Here is a 21,979-nt window from a genome sequence, read left to right as displayed (position 1 = left end):
AATCCGTGACCTCTTAGCAGAAAATAAGTTCACGAAATTTGAATTCCAGTAATTAAAAAAAATCACTTTACTTCTCCCAAAAGCATCCTGGAACCACTTCCTTTGGAATGTCAGTGTTCAATCTAGGCAATGCCATCATGGGCAGTGGAATTCTTGGCCTTTCCTATGCCATGGCCAATACAGGCATCGTGTTGTTTGTGTAAGTACTTCTATCTATCAAATCAAAATACTAAAATGAATCACATCAATGTAAGAACAACAATGTAACATATTAGACATGGATACATTTATGTTACACCTGTTTAAATATATATCAACCCACAAACCAAAGGTCTTTTCCTCTAACATGTCTTGCCAACCGGGCAATTACATATGCTAATTCCAAACCAATTTGAGAGCACAAACTTACATGGTAGAAACCTTGAGCCATTACTTCCAGAATTTCACAGATTTTGGATTTGGGAAACCACTTGTAGATGATTCTCTAGTTCCTCTGGGTACGTCATGTAAAAAACTTGCTAAAATTATCCTCCAAGCATGTTTCAAACCCAGTGAACTCAAGGTAAATTTATTAGCTGGGATCTGGCAGCCCATGCACTTACAAGAAGAAACATACTATGGGTAATATGATCTACTAAAAGAAGCATTGCACAATGCTGTTGGCTCATCAAGCTCAAATTGACTTTTTTACATTCAGATGTTTGGCTAAACAGAGCCTTGTTTGAACAAAGATAATGTATAATTCATGTCTTTAAAGTACACATAAGAATGAATGATTGCAATGTATGTGTTTAGAGAAGAAAGAACTGTATCTACCTTACACTTCTAATGTAAATATTAGCATTCTAGCATTTATAATGATATTGCATAGTATAATAAAACTCTGATCAATAGTATTCATACAGTAATGACAGTCCATATTGCTGCCTTTGGTGCCTATGGACGATGATGTCCAGCTGAAGGTTGACGTCCTTCTCCATTGGTAATGTTAAAGTAAACCTATCAAGTCCGCCAAAGCTAGGTTTTCTCAAAGATAAATAAAATAAAAAAAAAAAGGGTCAATTTAGCTCACCACTCCTATGTTAGCGATAGGTATCCCAGGAAACTTCCAGTATAGACAGTCTGTGGGCTGGGTGTGGTGCACGGAGTATGCACTGGTCTGGCTTTCTGGTCAAATAGACTTCAAGGGTCCAAAACAGGATGTTCTTCAGCACCAAATGAGAGTAGGTAAAACTTAGCCTTTAATCATATAGGAAAAAAAATTGGCAGAATGTACACATATTAAAAAGAAAACCCATAATGCTTACACGTTTCAGAAGAAAGGAGTGCAGGGGGATACACACACGGAGTGTGCTTTGCTCTCTTCTCTCCCCTGTACAGAGGTAAAAATGTCCTTTGACTTACATTTATATATTATAGGGACAGGACATGTGACTATTTGCTCATGGTGATTATGCTGCTCTTTTTTGATTAAACCTTGTTTATATGCACATTTGATTCATATAGTGCAGCATTTTTGTCCACTTTACCTTAGTTTCATATAACGGACACTCTCCATGTCATAGTCACACTCCGTGTGATGTTTTGCTTCTTTTTAATGTTTTTACGCCATTGTGTATCGATTTTTTGTTGTTATATGTGTATGTATGTGTATCTATTGTCTCCGCAGACTTTCTGTTGTCTGATATTCAGTAACGTTTTTTCTATTTTTCTAATTATTGGGCTACTATCGTTGTTTTGAGCTTTGCACTCCTTTCTTCTGTTATATGTTAACGATGGCCCCTATACAATCCGACTAGTAGAATGCAATAACATTGTTACACCATATACTACTTAGTGACATTCCTAAAGTCTGATTCTAATTATTTTCTCTTACACGTTTCAGGTAGAAAAACCCTTAATTACAGCTGATCATAGCAATGATTTAGGGTTTCTCTACCTGAAACGCAAAAGTATTATGTGTTTTCTTATTTAACATATGTACAGTCTCTCAATGTTTAATCCTATATGATTAAAGGCTAACTTTTAACTACTTTCCTTTGGTGCTGGAGAGCATCTCCTTTTGGACCATTGAGAGCTAGGTTTTCCCTCACACGAGTCAATGGTTGAGTACACTGACCTGGCCCTGTATCTAAATACCCTGACCATGAAAGGTGCTAACAAGCATTGATCCTTGTTAGTACCCTTCCTGGCACCTACCTACTAGGGCACATGCCCTGCTATCCCCTATCTGTACTCCTGAGGTCTATCATAGAGGATAGATACTGAGCTCAAACTATATAGTTTTGTTACAGGAAGAGTTACCAATCACTGTGTATGGGAGTGAGCCAAGCAAGAGAGCCTTTACACCTGCATGGCCACCTGCCCTTTTACTCTCCACCTCAATTTTCCAGACAACAGACACCATACCAGATGGCACAGGCATCAGATAACCTTTACTTTAGAGACAGGTGACTATACTCTAAATACTGCGGTATAAAATTGTAATACCCTTTTGAATCCAAAGTTTGAATTTTGAGCTATCAGACAAGGGCACATGTGGCATATTTGTCGGACATTCATTTTATTTCCATCCACCTGAATTGGGTTGTTTCTCAGCATGTCTATGGATTTCTGTAAAATACCATTCAGTTGGATAGAATAATGCTGGCACTGGTCAACACAGAGCAAATATAGTATATTTTTTTATATTATTAATTTTTTTCTTTAAAGATTCTAAAAATGCTAAACCTTACATAAAACATGGCAAACAAAACATGCGTTCTGTTATCTTTAGGGTTCTTCTGCTTGCTGTTGCCATTTTATCCCTGTATTCTGTACATCTTTTATTAAAGACAGCAAAGGAAGGAGGTAAGGCAGTTTACATTTGTAAAGGTATCTAATGAAAGCATTCAATTGCAATGTAATTTTACGCCTACTCCAAGCGGGGGTAGTTTTTTTTCTTGTGTTCCTGCCATGGTATATACTTATCAACATATGTTAATCATAATTGAGACTGCATCACAGCTTCCCTAGAATAATATTGTATATATACACAGCAGGTGAAATAAGTATTGAACACGTCACCAATTTTTTAAGCAAATATATTTCTGGTTTATGGTGAAATTGTGTTCTTTCCAATTCCGGATTATGGCCCCAATAATGCTCACTGGATCCTTCAGTAGCTTCAAAATTCTTCTGTAACCAATTCCATCAGTATGTTTTGCAATAATAAGGTTTCAAACGTTTTGAGACAGATCAAACATCATGAGATGTTTCTTATGTGGCACCTTGGTATTGAGACACCTTTTTATAGGCCATCAGTTTAACCAACTTATATTATTTTTCACTAAGTGGCAGGATTGCTTTCTAAATAATAGATTTCAGCTGGTGTCATGAGTTTTCATGGATTTTTGAATCTCTCTTTCTTCATGTGTTCAATACTTTTTCTCTGTTATTTCTCATTATTACACGTAACTTAATTTATGGCCATCTGTGGTTTGAGTGCTTTGCCTGTGTAGATTGGATAAGTTATTACCGACATCTGGTGAGAATTTCATGTCAATAGCACCTTTAGAAATATATTTACGTAGAAAATTGGTGACATGTTCAATACTTCTTTCACCTGCTGTATTTCAACATTGCATTAGGTGCAAATTTGTGGTCTCACATTTTCAAAGTCTCAAAAAAGATAAATGTATATATTTTTAACAGGTTCATTAATTTATGAAAAATTGGGTGAAAAAGCTTTTGGGTGGCCTGGAAAACTTGCTGCTTTCATATCCATCACAATGCAGAACATAGGGGGTGAGTTCATAATCACATTCCTTATTGATACTTGTATTTTACTCTTATATTTTCACTATAAATAAAAGGCAAAAAAACCCTGAGGCTGTTTCGAAATATATCAATGGGAATTCTGTAATTCTTATTAACAGGTGGACTACTGATATGCATAATGTAAGGAAAGAGTGTAGGAAGACATAATTACTATTTTTCACTAGACTACATACAAGAATGAAATGTTATTATTTTTTAAAGGTAATTTTTCCTCCATTCAAACAGTCAATGTGTGTCCCAAAGATTTGACCCAAATAAAGTTATTTTGATATAAGATGTATCCCATGCACCACTCCGTGTCCCGTGCAGACTTGATATTGCCCCTCCACTAGGTTGTAAAAATTGCACATACTCTAAGAATCCAAGAATCCAAGGCACCGGGCATCTTCCTTCCACATAAATGATTTTCATTGACACCAGTGTACACAAAGGAAAATAGCAAAGTTTCAGCCATGCAGGGCCTTTGTCAAGCCAAGAAAAAAAAAGTGCATAGTAAAATAACTCAAGACAGGAAGTATTACCATACTATAAATACTTTCTGTCTTTTTTTTCTTGGCATGACAAAGGCCCTGCATGGCTGAAACGTTGCTATTTTCCTTTGTGTACACTGGTGTCAATGAAAATCATTTTTGTGGAAGAAAGATGCCCAGTGCCTTGGATTCTTGGAGTATGTCCAAATAAATTTATTGATGCAAAAAACATTCTGATTGCAGGTCCAAGGCTATTGGAAGTTCATGGCTACCTACGTCTGGCACCTATGAGTTCTGAAATGCTTTTTTAATATAAGAAGGCAACAATACTAAAATGTCACTTGGCACAGGTCTTTTACTTTTGAGTGGGGGCATCTTGAATGGCTAGCTGTGGACTATGTCCTCTCTTTCTCTTATGTATCATCTCTCAAAATAGTCAGCTCCCATTGACATTAAAGGGGTTGTCTAGGCTTAGGGTATAAGTCTGCAGTCATTTTACATAGTGCACGCTGTTAGGATTCTCCAATGCCGGCGCTGGGAGCTAGTAGTCATGTGATCACGAATATGCGATTTGCATACTTCCGGACACATTTCAACTAGACGTATCTGTTTTCTCAATCCACTTGTATTGAAGGAGGCCACGCATGTCTAGTTGGCACATGACTACATGTATACAAATCGTGTACTTGCAGTCACACACCCGTCCACTTCCAGCGCTGGCACTGGAGAATCCTGATAGCTCAAGCACAGCATGCTGTGAAGATTCACAGGTCTGCAGTCACATAGAGTGACTGCAAACTTGAACCCCTTTAACAGATTAATAATTTATGTTGTGTAGTGACTCATTTATATAATTAGATGTTTTATCACTTAGTTTCAAGCTTTTACTTTTAAAGCATACATTTTTCATGCAGAAAACACTCTCATTTACTGACACATCTGCCAGTTCTTATTTTTAGATTCTCGGTATAATTCATTTATCATTTCTATCAGATGGCAAAAACTTAAACTATCTCTTAATAGTCCGATAGTATTTTTTTCCTCTTCAGCTTCTGGTTTAAAGTAAACACAGCATACAACTCCTTATGTGGTAAATCCTAAGCTTATAGCAATATGACCTCATGAGAAATTTATGAATGCCCAGAATAGGGTGACATCACAGTAAAGAAAGCATAGCATGAATTGAATCTATTAAAATCCTCCTAAAGACATTTCTCATAGATTCTTCATCATCATACTTTACTTGGATTTTAGCTCAGAGGCACAGACATTTTTTCACAATTGTGATTTAAGTGACTTGTCTCTTAAAGTAATATAAATTAACCACAAAAATGTAAAAGAAAGCTAAAATGAAAGACTTTACAATATTGTATGTGATTATATGGGTTTTTCTGCAATTTCTTTGTTGGCTCCTGGTTATAATAAAAATTGACAAAGCACATAGTTTTTTTTTAATCCTAAATACATTTCTTATAGTACTCACTGTGCATGCTGCAAGGATTCAGATGTCTGCAGTCGCACATAGTTACTGCAGACTTTTAGCAAAAGACCGAACTATCCCTTAAGATAGTAACTATAGAAGAACTATACTATAGATAATATAACAGGCTACTTATTTCATCTTTGTTTTACTTTTTTTCAGCAATGTCAAGTTATTTATTTATTGTTAAATATGAACTCCCGGAAGTTATAAGAACTTTCATGAAACTGGAAGAAAATTCTGGGTATGTGGCCATGGTTATTGTAGTCCTTTTTTGTGCTGAGCTTATGTTGTGAACTATCATATTTTGTGTTTTATAAGAAGCAATTCTTAAAAAGAAAAAGTATTGATAAAAAATGTACATTTCATCGTCTGGAGGTAGCTTCCTATGAACGAGGAGAATTGTGACCCTTCCTGATCACACTATGCAACAGCACATCTCTCTCTGTTCTATCCCGACACTGATCAGTCTGATAGGTGCAGGGCCGGAGGGAAACTATCAGATTGTGCACATCATTAAAGCTGCATGGATGCTGCTTTTTTTGAATATGTGAAGGTTCTTTCAGGCAAGGTGATCTGTCACATGCCTGGAAATTGCTTCAAAACATTGTAGTGTGTACACAGTCTGAAGCAGAAAGGTGTGTCGGTGTGTGTTGTAGCAGAGCTATGTGTGTGTTTATGTAGCAGAGCTGTGTGTGTTGATGTAGTAGAGCTGTGTGTAGCAGAATTGTTTGTGTATGTAGGAGAGTTGTGCATGTACAGTACAGACCAAAAGTTTGGATACACCTTCTCATTTAAAGATTTTTCTGTATTTTCATGACTATGAAAATTGTACATTCACACTGAAGGCATCAAAACTATGAATTAACACATGTGGAATTATATACTTAACAAAAAAGTGTGAAACAACTGAAAATATGTCTTATATTCTAGGTTCTTCAAAGTAGCCATCTTTTGCTTTGATGACTGCTTTGCACACTCTTGGCATTCTCTTGATGAGCTTCAAGAGGTAGTCACCAGAAATGGTCTTCCAACAATCCTGAAGGAGCTCCCAGACATGCTTAGCACTTGTTGGCCCTTTTGCCTTCACTCTGTGGTCCAGCTCAACCCAAACCATCTCGATTGGGTTCAGGTCTGGAGAATGTGGAGGCCAGGTCATCTGGCGTAGCACCCCATCAATCTCCTTCTTGGTCAAATAGCCATTGCACAGCCTGGAGGTGTGTTTGGGGTCATTGTCCTGTTGAAAAGTAAATGATGGTCCAACTAAACGCAAACCGGATGGAATAGCATGCCGCTGCAAGATGCTGTGGTAGCCATGCTGGTTCAGTATGCCTTCAATTTTGAATAAATCCCCAACAGTGTCACCAGCAAAGCATCCCCACACCATCACACCTCCTCCTCCATGCTTCACGGTGGGAACCAGGCATGTAGAGTCCATCCGTTCACCTTTTCTGCGTCGCACAAAGACACGGTGGTTGGAACCAAAGATCTCAAATTTGGACTCATCAGACCAAAGCACAGATTTCCACTGGTCTAATGTCCATTCCTTGTGTTCTTTAGCCCAAACAAGTCTCTTCTGCTTGTTGCCTGTCGTTAGCAGTGGTTTCCTAGCAGCTATTTTACCGTGAAGGCCTGCTGCACAAAGTCTCCTCTTAACAGTTGTTGAAGAGATGTGTCTGCTGCTAGAACTCTGTGTGGCATTGACCTGGTCTCTAATCTGAGCTGCTGTTAACCTGCAATTTCTGAGGCTGGTGACTCGGATAAACTTATCCTCAGAAGCAGAGGTGACTCTTGGTCTTCCTTTCCTGGGGCAGTCCTCATGTGAGCCAGTTTCTTTGTAGCGCTTGATGGTTTTTGCAACTGTACTTGGGGACACTTTCAAAGTTTGCCCAATTTTTCGGACTGACTGACGTTCATTTCTTAAAGTAATGATGGCCACTCATTTTTCTTTACTTAGCTGCTTTTTTCTTGCCATAATACAAATTCTAACAGTCTATTCAGTAGAACTATCAGATGTGTATCCACCTGACTTCTGCACAACACAACTGATGGTCCCAACCCCATTTATAAGGCAAGAAATCCCACTTATTAAACCTGACAGGGCACACCTGTGAAGTGAAAACCATTTCCAGTGACTACCTCTTGAAGCTCATCAAGAGAATGCCAAGAGTGTGCAAAGCAGTCATCAAAGCAAAAGGTGGCTACTTTTAAGAGCCTAGAATATAAGACATATTTTCAGTTGTTTCACACTTTTTTGTTAAGTATACAATTCCACATGTGTTAATTCATAATTTTGATGCCTTCAGTGTGAATGTACAATTTTCAAAGTCCTGAAAATACAGAAAAATCTTTAAATGAGAAGGTGTGTCCAAACTTTTGGTCTGTACTGTATATGTAGCTGAGCTTGGTGTGTGTATTTTTCACAGCTGTGTATGTGTGTAGCAAAACTATGTATGTGTATATACTGTAGAGCTGAGTGTGATTACTGTAGATGCAGCAGTGTTGTATATATATGCGCTGCAGAGTTGTATATATATGCGCTGCAAAGTGTACATAATGTGCATGCTGTGTAGCTATATGTGTATAATCCGCATAATGAAAAGAAATACTAACAATAGATGTATTACCTCCCCATTGTATCCTAGGGCATTAAAATTTGTGATATTGACCATCCACTCCTTTACCCCAAAAAAGTTGTAATTAGTAGGGAATATGCTTTTCCTATTCCATGCTATCTGGGCCTATGATGCTTCTTATAGTAACATGCATTCTATAGATTAAAATACAGTACTCATTTCTTACTGACAAATTATATTTTCCCTGTGCAGGGAATGGTACCTGAATGGCAACTATATGGTGATATTTGTGTCTATTGGAATTATTCTTCCTTTGTCTCTTCTGAAGAATTTAGGTAATTTAAAACTTTTCTCTCACAATATATAGAACGGGTAGCATACTGTACAAAGTAATTGATGATTTAGGACTAAGTGGTGTGTGCCTAGTCTTAGCTAATATTAATTTTATCCTGTCTAAGTAATTCATTAAATGTATTATTACTACAACAGGTTATCTTGGGTACACAAGTGGATTTTCTTTGTCTTGCATGGTCTTCTTCGTCAGTGTGGTAAGAATTTTTATCCAATTTTGCATAAAGTTCGGACTTTTTATTGTACTGAGAATAATAAATATCCTTGGTAACTTACCTAAAATTGTATAATTCTTAAAGCCTACCACATTTTTGCATTTTGACTTTTAAATTCAGTAAAACACACTGTAATGAAACAACGTTTCATCTAAGCATACATTAGGAAGGCTGCAGAATTTTCCCTTACCAAAGTCAAATGGTCTATGTATAGTAGATGTTTAGTAACTACTTACTGTTGTAGGTTGCAGTTTAGAATCAGTGGACAGGTTGTGACTGCGTCTGAACAAACAGAGCTTTGGGGTAGATTACAAGGGGCAGAACAGCAACCTGAGTCTCTGGATAAACCAGAGTTAGGTTTTAAAATAACCATAGAGTTAGTAGATAATCAGCGACTAAGTATTACTAGAGCATTACTAGAAATGGTCATTCACGATTATCCACCTACGAAAAACCAAAATGCCAGGAAAAATATCACTGCTATTTTCCATTGTCCCCGTGGATGTGCTGCTAATAACATGATATTCTATGAGAACAGAACTAATTATGGCATTAGTGATCATTCTGCCCCCAACATTGCTCATCAGTCCGTGAAAGTAGACTGGTAAATGAACAAAGATTCACCTGTTTCTCAATCAGTGCTTGTTAAGGTGTATTTCACAAGCCAAAATCGTCATGTCTAAATGCACCACTAAACTACACATATACAGTTGTTGCATGGCTGAAATTCTCTTTCGACTCTCTAGGGTTGGATTGGAAGGAACAGGTAATACAATTGAGTATGTCAGTATGTCTATATGATCCAAAGAACATTAAAGAAATGTTTAAGCATAAGCCTGGAATGGTTCTCCTAACTTTTAGAATCTGCTCACATCTGGATTGATGGCTCCTTTTGAAATCTCAATTCTATCAAGTTTATCATAAAAAAATACCAGAGTTATTTTATTCCAGTAAAATGACCCGATGGACCACAATATATGTCAATTAGGTCCATCGGGCACTTTGCAATGGTTCTACATCCATATCAGGGAATATAAAAACAGAAATAAAAATAAATATTAGACTTAGGCTTTCTTCACATGTCATGTTTCCAGTACATGTGGCATCCTTTTTTTTTTCACATTGAAACATGTCCATTTTTTTCCGTCAGCACTGATGACAAGGGCAAATACAAGTCTATAGGTCCATAAAAACACTTACACCATCCGTCTTCTGTATGTGCGCTGTACGTGTTTAACATTGTAAAATATAGCTTTTAATTCTTTCTTTATCCATACCGGAAAAACACTGGTGAGTCTGATGGTAAAAACGGACACACTGATGATACAGTGATAGTAAAAACGGACACACTGATGACACACTGATGACACATGAATGGTAAAAATGGACACATGGATAGTAAAAATAGACGCACTGATGACATACTGATGGAGATCACTGATAGGAAACAGTGAAGACACCAGTACCGTTTTTTCACGTACTACACATGTTTAAACATGGACATGTGAAGGAGGCCTTATATGAAGTAGCTTTACTTGTCTTATGTAAAGCCACACTCAGATTTAGGACAGATTTTAGTTTTTTTTTTCGTGCACAAAAAAACTGGCCGATTTTCATCAGTATTTTTGATCAGATTTTCATCAGTGTTTGGTCAGTGTGATCAGTTTTTTCCAACATGGTTTCATCAGTTTTTCAACTATGCAAAATATTAAACAGTTGGAGGTTTCCCAAGCTTCTCCTAGCAAACAGTGAAAAACAGACAGCAAACAGATGGCACCTGAGTTCTGTCCTTTTTTTCACAGACTCTTGACGATTTTGATCCGTGCCTCGGATCAATAGCGAACATGTCTTAGTGTTTGTGTGAAAAGCTCCATAGTCTATGATGGGCATGTGTTCTGTCAGAGAAAAACATATAGAAGTTGTATGTGAAAAACTGTAATCTTAAAGGGGTTGACCGGCCTTAGGCTACAAGTTTGCAGTCACGCTGTGCGCTGTGAGGATTCTCCGATGCCGATTTTCATACGTGAGATTATGTGCCAACTAGATGGGTGCGACTTCAATCAATGCAAGTGAATTGAGCGAGGCCAGACACAATCTAGTCGGAATATGGCCGGAAGTATACAAAATGCATACTTGCGGTCACATGACTGCCCGCTCCCGATACCGACACAAGAGAATCCTCACAGTGCGCAGTGCACGCAATGTGAGGATTCCAAAATCTGCAGTCACTGCAGATTGCAGCCTAAGGCCAGACAACACCTTTAATGAGCTCTTACAGGAACTGATATCAAAAGTGACAAACTCCTTAGCATTTAGCTTGGCTGTGCTACTTCCGTGTAATTCAAAGACTATCGTAAATCGCAGTTACATGTAATTAATATGTGACAAGGTATGCAAAGTATTAACAATTAAGTCCAATAATATTCCTGACATCACAGCCAAATTTTAGTTCAGCTAAAAATCATTAACTACTCTCTAATTGTTTATTATAGGTCATCTATAAAAAGACTCAGATTCCCTGCCCATTACCGATGTTGGACCAGCATTCTGGAAATGTAACCAATAGCACTTATCACTTAGCCCCTGTTATGATGCATAACTACACCCTTACTTCTGGTGTGAACTTTATGATGGATTATAATCAAGAAGGGACAGGACTGAATGACCACAAAGATAATAACCAGGGAAGTGGAGTGGAGTTTGAAGCCCGCACAGATGACAAATGCCAGGCCAAATATTTTGTGTTCAATTCACAGGTAGGCTCATAGTATTACACCACAAGGAAACATCACGTTGCATTTACATCCTTTTAGAATAACATAACATGTACATAGCTATCTGTTCTTATCGTTATTTATTTCTCATATTATTCGTGTTCTGTATCTACATTGTTTGTATAATGGTCAAAGGGGTGGACATATCATTGGTGCAGCCTGTGCAGCCGCAAAGGGGCCCAAGAGGTGAGGGAGCCACTTCTACCTCTACAGCTGGTGGAATTGTGCATTATGATGAGCCATTGGACAGCAAAGGGCCCTTATATTGTTCTTACACAGGGGCCCTCTTCTGTCTGTGTCCGCTATTGAATGTTCAATATAACTCAATACGACTTTCTTAAAGTGAATCTCCAGTTTTACCTGCACACAAAAAACACACACTTGCCTAAAGTGGATCTCCATTTGTACTCATGTTTTGATATATGATAAAAATTTATCACAATATAGGTGAAGGTTGAAGAACCTCTTGAACAAATCTACCCACACACACACACACACACACGCACCTCAGCTTTTAGATACCCAATTAATGTTTATAATAGTGCCATAGGATTGAATAGGACAGTATAGGCCTTGAAACTGCAAAGCTTAGATCAGATATTCAAGTAAATGCATCTTAAAGAGGTTTTCTAGGATAAATCTATATTTGAGCACAGCCTAGTATAGGACTAAAATAACAGCTGTTAAGATGGCCATACACATTATAGTTTAACTGACAGCTATCGCACCCAACTACCCCATACATAGGAAGAAAAAAAATCTGTTACACCATAGTTTTATAAATTTTGTTTTTACAGAGTTGTTTGTATGGTAAAAATGACCTGGCAATACAATTCTCCTGCTCAGTATGATTATGGCAATGCCAAACTTGTATAGATTTTTTATCTTTTTATTTAAGTGGTGAAAAAACAATCAGAAGCTTGCAATAAAAAAAAAAATTTAGTTTGTTACCCATTTTTTCTTTGATTGAGATTTGTGAGGGCTTGTTTTTTGTGTGGTGAGCTGACCGTTTTATTGCTAACAATTTGGAGTGCACACAACGTTTTAATCAGTTTTTAGTGTAATTTTTTTAGGGTGGTGTAGTGAGTTTACCGTATGGGGTTAATTAACTTTATATTTTGATAGGCTGCGTTTGCTTCGGATGCAGTAAAACTAAGTATAATTATTTTTTAGTTTCTTTATTTTTAATAGAGGAAAAGTGGGTGATTCACATATTTATATATAAAGTTTTCTATTTTTAATAACTTTTCTATATTTTTTTTAGTTCCCTCTGTGGACTTAAACCTGCACTAAGGCTGTGTGCACACGATGCGTTTTTAATGCGTTTCCGCAGCGTTTTTGCAGCTGCGGAAACGCATTAAAAACGCATGGTAGAAGGGCAGCAATGTTCCCCAATGATAATCCGCATGTGTTGTGCCCATGCTGCGGATTTTTCCGCAGCGTTTATGCTGCGCTCAAAAATCCGCAGCATGTCCATTAATTTTGCGGAAACGCGGCATTTTCGCCGCCATTGACTTGCATTAGGCCGCATGGATTACGCATCACTGTATATGTAGATGCGTAATCCAAGAGTTCTAATGTGCGGATGGTACCAGGGTGTGGAGGAGAGGAGGGTCTCCTCCACACCCAGGTACCGTTCAAAAATCTGTAAAAAAAGAACAAAATAAAAAATAAATGTATACTTACCTTCTGTCGGCCCGTGCACCGCTCCTGCTTGGTTCCCGGCACTTTGCAGTGAGTTGAAGGACCTGCGCTGACGTCAGATTCATGTGACGGGTCACGTGACGCCGACGTCGGCGTCGGCAGGTCTTTCAATTCAATGTTGCCGGCAAGGGAGAACGGAGTGGGCGGGACACCGGGGGCCATCGGAGGGTAAGTATACATTATTTTTTATTTTTACCACTCTCTCGGGTCACACTATATAAATCCATGCTGTTTGCATGGATTTATATAGTGTGGCCTAGTTGTCACAAGCACTTTCCAAGTGATGCTAATCGCTTGGAAAGCGCTTGTCAATCTGCATGCGGAAATGTCAGTGGGTAACCGCTCCATTTCCGCATGTCCCTGGCAGGAAAACGCATATACACTCCGCATGCGTTTTTTTCTGCCAGGGAGATGCAGAAACGCTCAGGAAAAAATCCTGAGCATTTCTGCATCGTGTGCACATAGCCTAAGACTATAGCTGAGCTTCAAAGGAGTACCAAGAGGGCAGCAAAATGGGCATTCAGCAAGCCCCAGGATGATTGGGGGGAGGGCGATTGTAGCCGGCAATCATGTCATTGTCAAAGATTGACAGTGGCTTCAAAATGGTTCATAACAGCTCGACAAATGCTGGCTATCTAGCAGTAGCTGGCATCTACTCCATATGGAGGGAGACCATCTCCTGAGCCCTCTTCACACATGCTGACCCCACCACTTATGCATAGTACTGTGAAAAAGTTTTAGGGAATTGTGGAAAAAATACTGTAGAGGAGGAATGCTTTTCAAAATAGAAGTGTTAATAGTTTATTTTTATCAGTTAACAAAATGGAAAGATCTTCTTTGGATGTACAGTACAGACCAAAAGTTTGGACACAACTTCTCATTTAAAGATTTTTCTGTATTTTCATGACTATGAAAATTGTACATTCACACTGAAGGCATCAAAACTATGAATTAACACATGTGGAATTATATACTTAACAAAAAAGTGTGAAACAACTGAAAATATGTCTTATATTCTAGGTTCTTCAAAGTAGCCACCTTTTGCTTTGATGACTGCTTTGCACACTCTTGGCATTCTCTTGATGAGCTTCAAGAGGTAGTCACCAGAAATGGTTTTCACTTCACAGGTGTGCCCTGTCAGGTTTAATAAGTGGGATTTCTTGCCTTATAAATGGGGTTGGGACCATCAGTTGTGTTGTGCAGAAGTCAAGTGGATACACAGCTGATAGTCCTACTGAATAGACTGTTAGAATTTGTATTATGGCAAGAAAAAAGCAGCTAAGTAAAGAAAAATGAGTGGCCATCATTACTTTAAGAAATGAAGGTCAGTCAGTCTGAAAAATTGGGCAAACTTTGAAAGTGTCCCCAAGTGCAGTTGCAAAAACCATCAAGCGCTACAAAGAAACTGGCTCACATGAGGACCGCCCCAGGAAAGGAAGACCAAGAGTCACCTCTGCTTCTGAGGATAAGTTTATCCGAGTCACCAGCCTCAGAAATTGCAGGTTAACAGCAGCTCAGATTAGAGACCAGGTCAATGCCACACAGAGTTCTAGCAGCAGACACATCTCTTCAACAACTGTTAAGAGGAGACTGTGCAGCGGGCCTTCATGGTAAAATAGCTGCTAGGAAACCACTGCTAAGGACGGGCAACAAGCAGAAGAGACTTGTTTGCGCTAAAGAACACAATGAATGGACATTAGACCAGTGGAAATCTGTGCTTTGGTCTGATGAGTCCAAATTTGAGATCTTTGGTTCCAACCACCGTGTCTTTGTGCGATGCAGAAAAGGTGAACGGATGGACTCTACATGCCTGGTTCCCACCGTGAAGCATGGAGGAGGAGGTGTGATGGTGTGGGGGTGCTTTGCTGGTGACACTGTTGGGGATTTATTCAAAATTGAAGGCATACTGAACCAACATGGCTACCACAGCATCTTGCAGCGGCATGCTATTCCATCCGGTTTGCGTTTAGTTGCACCATCATTTATTTTTCAACAGGACAAAGACCCCAAACACACCTCCAGGCTGTGTAAGGGCTATTTGACCAAGAGGGAGAGTGATGGGGTGCTACGCCAGATGACCTGGCCTCCACAGTCACCAGACCTGAACCCAATCGAGATGGTTTGGGGTGAGCTGAACCGCAGAATGAAGGCAAAAGGGCCAACAAGTGCTAAGCATCTCTGGGAACCCCTTCAAGATTGTTGGAAGACCATTTCCGGTGACTACCTCTTGAAGCTCATCAAGAGAATGCCAAGAGTGTGCAAAGCAGTCATCAAAGCAAAAGGTGGCTACTTTGTAGAACCTAGAATATGAGACATATTTTCAGTTGTTTCACACTTTTTTGTTAAGTATATAATTCCACATGTGTTAATTCATAGTTTTGATGCCTTCAGTGTGAATGTACAATTTGCATAGTCATGAAAATACAGAAAAATCTTTAAATGAGAAGGTGTGTACAAACTTTTGGTCTGTACTGTATATCTGTGAAAATCCTTCTGTCTCTTCACATAATTCCAGACAGACTCAATAATATTAAGATTTGGGCTCTATGGAGGCCATATCATCACTTCTAGGACTCCTTTTCTTCATTACACTGTAGATCGTTCTTAATGACATTGGCTGTAGGTGTGGGGTTGTTGTCCTGCTGCAGAATACATTTGGAGCCAATCAGATACCTCCATGATGGTATTATATGTTGGATATGGATCTGCCTGTATTTCTGAGCATTGAGAACACCAAATAAAATGGGCAATATTGAGGACTATACACTTAATGGTCAGCCAAGGAAACTTAGTGACACAGATGAAAGACACATCATGGTTACTTCCTTTCAAAATCGGAATATGTCGAGCAGTGCTATTAGCTCAGAACTGTGTAAATGAAAACTGGAATGACAATAAATGCAAGAGGGTTTTATGCGGATTACAAAAGAAAGAGTAAAATGGGATTTGCTCACCTGTGGGGGTTGTGAAAATCACAACCCCTTTGTTAGCTTGTAAGCAAAGAGGGCTGCTGCAGATCCACCAAACAGACAGTAAGCAAACTTGGAGATAAAGGTGGATGTAAAACTGCGCTGCCGAAAACACAATGTACAATAGGAGACCAGATGCGGTATGGACGCGGTTTTATTTGTCAATGCGTTTCGAGGTGATCATGCAGGCACTCATTATTGTACGGCTCTTCAGCCCTTCAGCGAGCATGGTGCTTTCTGTTACAGACTAATATTTCACATTTTAAATCATCTATCCAGAACAACTGCTGCCATTTTTCTGTATCTCAGTTCATGTTTTTGAGCATAGTTGAGTTGCTTGGCCTTGTATCCATGTATGTTTTTTTAGCTGGAAGAAATATAAAGTCCTTAAAGACCACTTCTGGCCAGAATTCTTTGACCAGTAAATGGGTGTAATTGTGTACCACTGGTTGCTGCCAGTTCCGAGCTGATAGTAAGCAAACTTGGAGATGAAAGTGGATGTAAAACTGTGCTGCCGAAAATCAAGTATACTGTATAATAGTAGACCAGATGCAGTATGGATGCGGTTTTATTTGTGAACGCATTGCGAGGTGATCATACCTTTTCATCAGAATAAAACCACAATGATAGCTATCATTTTTTGTCCTGATGAAGAGGTATGATCACCTTGAAACAAGTTGACAAATAAAACCGCTTCCATACTGCATCTGGTCTACTATTATATATTCGATTTTCGGCAGCAAAGTTTTACATCCACTTTCATCTCCAAGTTTGCTTACTATCAGCTCAGAACTGGCAGCAACCAGTGATACACAATTACACCCATTTACTGGGCAAAGAATTCTGGCCAGAAGTGGTCTTCATGGACTTTATAGTCTTTATATTTCTTCCAGCCAAAAAAACATACATGGATACAAGGCCAAGCAACTCAACTATGCTCAAAAACATGAACTGAGATACAGAAAAATGGCAGCAGTTGTTCTGGATAGATGATTTAAAATGTGAAATATTTGGCTGTAACAGAAAGCACCATGTTCGCTGAAGGGCTGGAGAGCCGTACAATAATGAGTGCCTGCAGACAACACTGAAGTATGGTGAGGGTTTCTTACAAATTTGTGGATGCATTCAGCAAATGGAGTTGTGGATTTGTCAAGATTAATAGTGTCCTAAATTCTAAGAAATACAGGCAGATACTTATCATCATGCAGTACCATCATGGAGATGTCTGATTGTCTCCAAATTTAGTTTGCAAGCAGGACAATGACCCCAAACATACAACCAATGTCATTAAGCACTATCTTCAGCGTAAAGAAGAACAAGGTGTCCTGGAAGTGATGATATGGCCACCGTAGACCCCTAATCTCAACATCATCAAATCTGTCTTGGATTACATGAAGAGACAGAAGGATCTGTAAAACCCTACTACATAAACAGAAGATCTGTGGTTAGTTCTCCAAGATTTTTAGAATGAACCAACTGCTGCGTTCTTTCAAAAACTGTGTACACTTGTATCTAGAATTGATCCTCTTTTGAAGGCAAAGAGTGGTCACACCAAATAAAGATATTAGATCTCTCTTTTGTTCATTCACTTTGCATTTTGTTAATTGCTAATAATAAACTATTAATATTTGCACTAAGAGGTTAAATATAAAATATGGTACTGTAAATACAAAATAACTCACTATTATATATTTACAGTACTGTGCAAACATTTTAGGCAGGTGTGAAAAAAACATAATTATCACAATGTTTCAAAAAATAAAAGTATTAATAGTTTATTTGTATCAATTTACAAAATAATACCATATAAATATATATATATTTGTATGTATGTACAGTATGTATATATACATATACACATATACTGTATATATATATACATATATACAGTACAGACCAAAAGTTTGGACACACCTTCTCATTTAAAGATTTTTCTGTATTTTCATGACTATGAAAATTGTACATTCACACTGAAGGCATCAAAACTATGAATTAACACATGTGGAATTATATACTTAACAAAAAAGTGTGAAACAGCTGAAAATATGTCTTATATTCTAGGTTCTTCAAAGTAGCCACCTTTTGCTTTGATGACTGCTTTGCACACTTTTGGCATTCTCTTGATGAGCTTCAAGAGGTAGTCACCGGAAATGGGCTTCCAACAATCTTGAAGGAGTTCCCAGAGATGCTTAGCACTTGTTGGCCCTTTTGCCTTCACTGTGCGGTCCAGCTCACCCCAAACCATCTCAATTGGGTTCAGGTCTGGTGACTGTGGAGGCCAGGTCATCTGGCGTAGCACCAAATCACTCTCCTTCTTGGTCAAATAGCCCTTACACAGCCTGGAGGTGTGTTTGGGGTCCTTGTCCTGTTGAAAAATAAATGATGGTCCAACTAAACGCAAACCGGATGGAATAGCATGCCACTGCAAGATGCTGTGGTAGCCATGCTGGTTCAGTATGCCTTCAATTTTGAATAAATCCCCAACAGTGTCACCAGCAAAGCACCCCCACACCATCACACCTCCTCCTCCATGCTTTACGGTGGGAACCAGGCATGTAGAGTCCATCCGTTCACCTTTTCTGTGTCGCACAAAGACATTGTGTTTGGAACCAAAGATCTCAAATTTGGACTCATCAGACCAAAGCGCAGATTTCCACTGGTCTAACGTCCATTCCTTGTGTTCTTTAGCCCAAACAAGTCTCTTCTGCTTGTTGCCTGTCCTTAGCAGTGGTTTCCTAGCAGCTATTTTACCATGAAGGCCTGCTGCTCAAAGTCTCCTCTTAACAGTTGTTGAAGAGATGTATCTGTTGTTAGAACTCTGTGTGGCATTGACCTGGTCTCTAATCTGTGCTGCTGTTAACCTGCGATTTCTGAGGCTGGTGACTCGGAGAAACTTATCCTCAGAAGCAGAGGTGACTCTTGGTTTTCCTTTCCTGGGGCGGTCCTCATGTGAGCCAGTTTCTTTGTAGAGCTTGATGGTTTTCGCATCTGCACTTGTGGACACTTTCAAAGTTTTCCCAATTTTTCGGACTGACTGACCTTCATTTCTTAAAGTAATCATGGCCACTCGTTTTTCTTTACTTAGCTGCTTTTTCTTGCCATAATACAAATTCTAACAGTCTATTCAGTAGGACTATCAGCTGTGTATCCACCTGACTTCTGCACAACACAACTGATGGTCCCAACTCCATTTATAAGGCAAGAAATCCCACTTATTAAACCTGACAGGGCACACCTGTGAAGTGAAAACCATTTCCGGTGACTACCTCTTGAAGCTCATCAAGAGAATGCCAAGAGTGTGCAAAGCAGTCGTCAAAGCAAAAGGTGGCTACTTTGAAGAACCTAGAATATAGAGTTTGTATGTTCTCCCCGTGTTTGTGTGGGTTTCCTCCGGGTTCTCCGGTTTCCTCACACACGCCAAAGACATACTGATAGGGAATGCAGATTGTGAGCCCCAATGGGGACAGTAATGATAGTGTATGTAAAGTGCTGTGGAATTAATGGCACTAGATAAGTGAGTAAAATAAATAATAATTATTGGTAGGACATAGATCTAGTTTTTCTGAATCCATGTTCAGAAGTTTAACCCTTTCATGACATGCACCATATATACACAGCACATGTCAGAAGCGGGTGCATGGAACGGGCTTATCTTGTTAAATTCCACTGTCAATCTCAGACAGCGGCATTTAACACGCGCCGATGTGACGTGATCACGGGTTGCCAATGGGTTGTCATGACAGCCGGGGGTCAGCTGATGACCCCCGTGATTGTCCTTTCCGGTGACTACCTCTTGAAGCTCATCAAGAGAATGCCAAGAGTGTGCAAAGCAGTCATCAAAGCAAAAGGTGGCTACTATGAATAACCTAGAATATAAGACATATTTTCAGTTGTTTCACACTTTTTTGTTAAGTATATAATTCCACATGTCTTAATTCATAGTTCTGATGCCTTCAGTGTGCATGTACAATTTTCATAGTCATGAAAATACAGAAAAATCTTTAAATGAGAAGGTGTGTCCAAACTTTTGGTCTGTACTGTATATGTATATATATACACACACACACATACACGCTTGTGTATATACTGTGTGTATTATAGTACAGCACTAAATATTGGATGTCAACCTGTGTGTATTTTGAAGACCATAACCTCAGGGGGCTGTATTTGTTTTCACTCTGAAATATATATAGTTGCTATATGGAAGCAGTGATTCTATATATGTACTGTCTATATAGCATGCTATGCAGACGTTGTAAACAAACCTAGCCACACTGCAGCCATGGACCTTCAGATCAGCTCCATTTTTGACTTGGATTATGTTACCATCTTAGAGCACATTTAGTACTGTTGCATAAGACATATTCACATACAGTAATAATGAATCTCTTCAAAAAATCCATTTTGACTATCTAATGAAATGTATTTTTTCAGCTAGCTTATTGAAATGCCATTGCACTTACATTATGAAAATATGATATTTGCAGAATTATTTAAACATTGGAGCACTTTGCTTCTGGAAAATAACTGGCTGGCTTTATATCTTTCAGACGGCTTATGCTATTCCAATATTGGCCTTTGCTTTTGTGTGCCATCCAGAGGTCTTACCGATCTACAGTGAGCTCAAAAGGTAGGAGGTTGACAAGTGGTTAATAAATCCTGTAGGAAAACATAAAATGTGATGAATATTAGGTCTAATCCATGTGGGTTAAAAAGGAGAATTGCAAGAAATGAAAAAAAACCTCATTATTCTGCATTAAAAGGAGTTTGTCAGCGGGTTTTTGCTATGTAGTCTGAGCGCACTATAATGTAGGAGCAAAGACCCTGATTACAGTGATGTGTCACATACAGGGCTGTGTTTTGCTGTTTCAACATAATCAGTGTTTTATGAGCAGGAGATTATCACTACAGAACAACTGGCCTCGTGCATTGTAGTCCAACCACTCACCCAGAAATGATTAGCAGCTCTCTGCTACTACATTGATCACAGAAGCAGCGGTGTGTGTGAGGTTATACACAGCTCAACAACTGAGCTCTGCTAGATCTACAGCAGAGAAAACTGTGACTCCATAATGGCTGCTGCACCCAGTAAATTAAGTTAAAAAAAACACAGCATGCCAATTCTTTCAGAGTTTTTACTGCAGTGTTTTCCCATTGAAAAATGGCTTAGCACCAAAAAGCATCAAAAAAGCATAAAAAAGTGTAAAAAAAAAGCATCAAAAACATATGAACTATCCACTGTGTTTTCTGACCATAGCCTTTATTTTTCATGCAGAAAAAAATGCATAAAAAAAGCTACATGTGAAAAGTCCCTAATAGTTCAAGAAGTCCGTTTTAGGCTATGTTCACACACATTGTGTTTTTTTTCTGCTGTAAATCTGCTGCTAACTTTTCTCTGGCAGGAAGACAGCTGCGTTAAAAATGCAGGTTTTGGTGTGTTTTTTGGTGCATTTTTGCTGGATTTTTGCTGCATTTTTTTGACCACCCATTACTTCCTATGGGTGAAAAAACGCTGCAAATATGCAGCAAAAACGCAGGTGCGTTTTCTGCTGCAGAAACTCTGAAAGAAGTGACATGCTCTATTTTCCAAATACGCAGGCAAGACAGAAAATACGCAGGAA

General features: G+C 38.7%; 1 protein-coding gene across 3 annotated transcripts in view; it reads left to right on the top strand.

The window, feature by feature from the left end:
- Window positions 1-21,979, top strand: part of SLC38A4 (solute carrier family 38 member 4) — a 254,523-nt gene that overhangs the window by 199,903 nt on the left and 32,641 nt on the right. For all 3 annotated transcript variants that reach the window (XM_073651849.1, XM_073651848.1, XM_073651850.1), the window contains 8 exons: window positions 84-199; window positions 2,777-2,850; window positions 3,694-3,786; window positions 5,932-6,013; window positions 8,598-8,680; window positions 8,835-8,893; window positions 11,404-11,667; window positions 20,909-20,988. In XM_073651849.1, the coding sequence (XP_073507950.1) occupies window positions 84-199; window positions 2,777-2,850; window positions 3,694-3,786; window positions 5,932-6,013; window positions 8,598-8,680; window positions 8,835-8,893; window positions 11,404-11,667; window positions 20,909-20,988 (851 nt within the window). The remainder of the gene's footprint in view (window positions 1-83; window positions 200-2,776; window positions 2,851-3,693; window positions 3,787-5,931; window positions 6,014-8,597; window positions 8,681-8,834; window positions 8,894-11,403; window positions 11,668-20,908; window positions 20,989-21,979) is intronic.

This window comes from Phyllobates terribilis, unplaced genomic scaffold (genome assembly GCF_046119375.1).
Source record: "Phyllobates terribilis strain yellow unplaced genomic scaffold, ASM4611937v1 Scaffold_11__3_contigs__length_659146591, whole genome shotgun sequence".
Classification (NCBI taxonomy): domain Eukaryota; kingdom Metazoa; phylum Chordata; class Amphibia; order Anura; family Dendrobatidae; genus Phyllobates; species Phyllobates terribilis.
The sequence above is the reverse complement of the archived record's forward strand: the minus strand, read 5'-3'. Positions and strand labels throughout refer to the sequence as shown.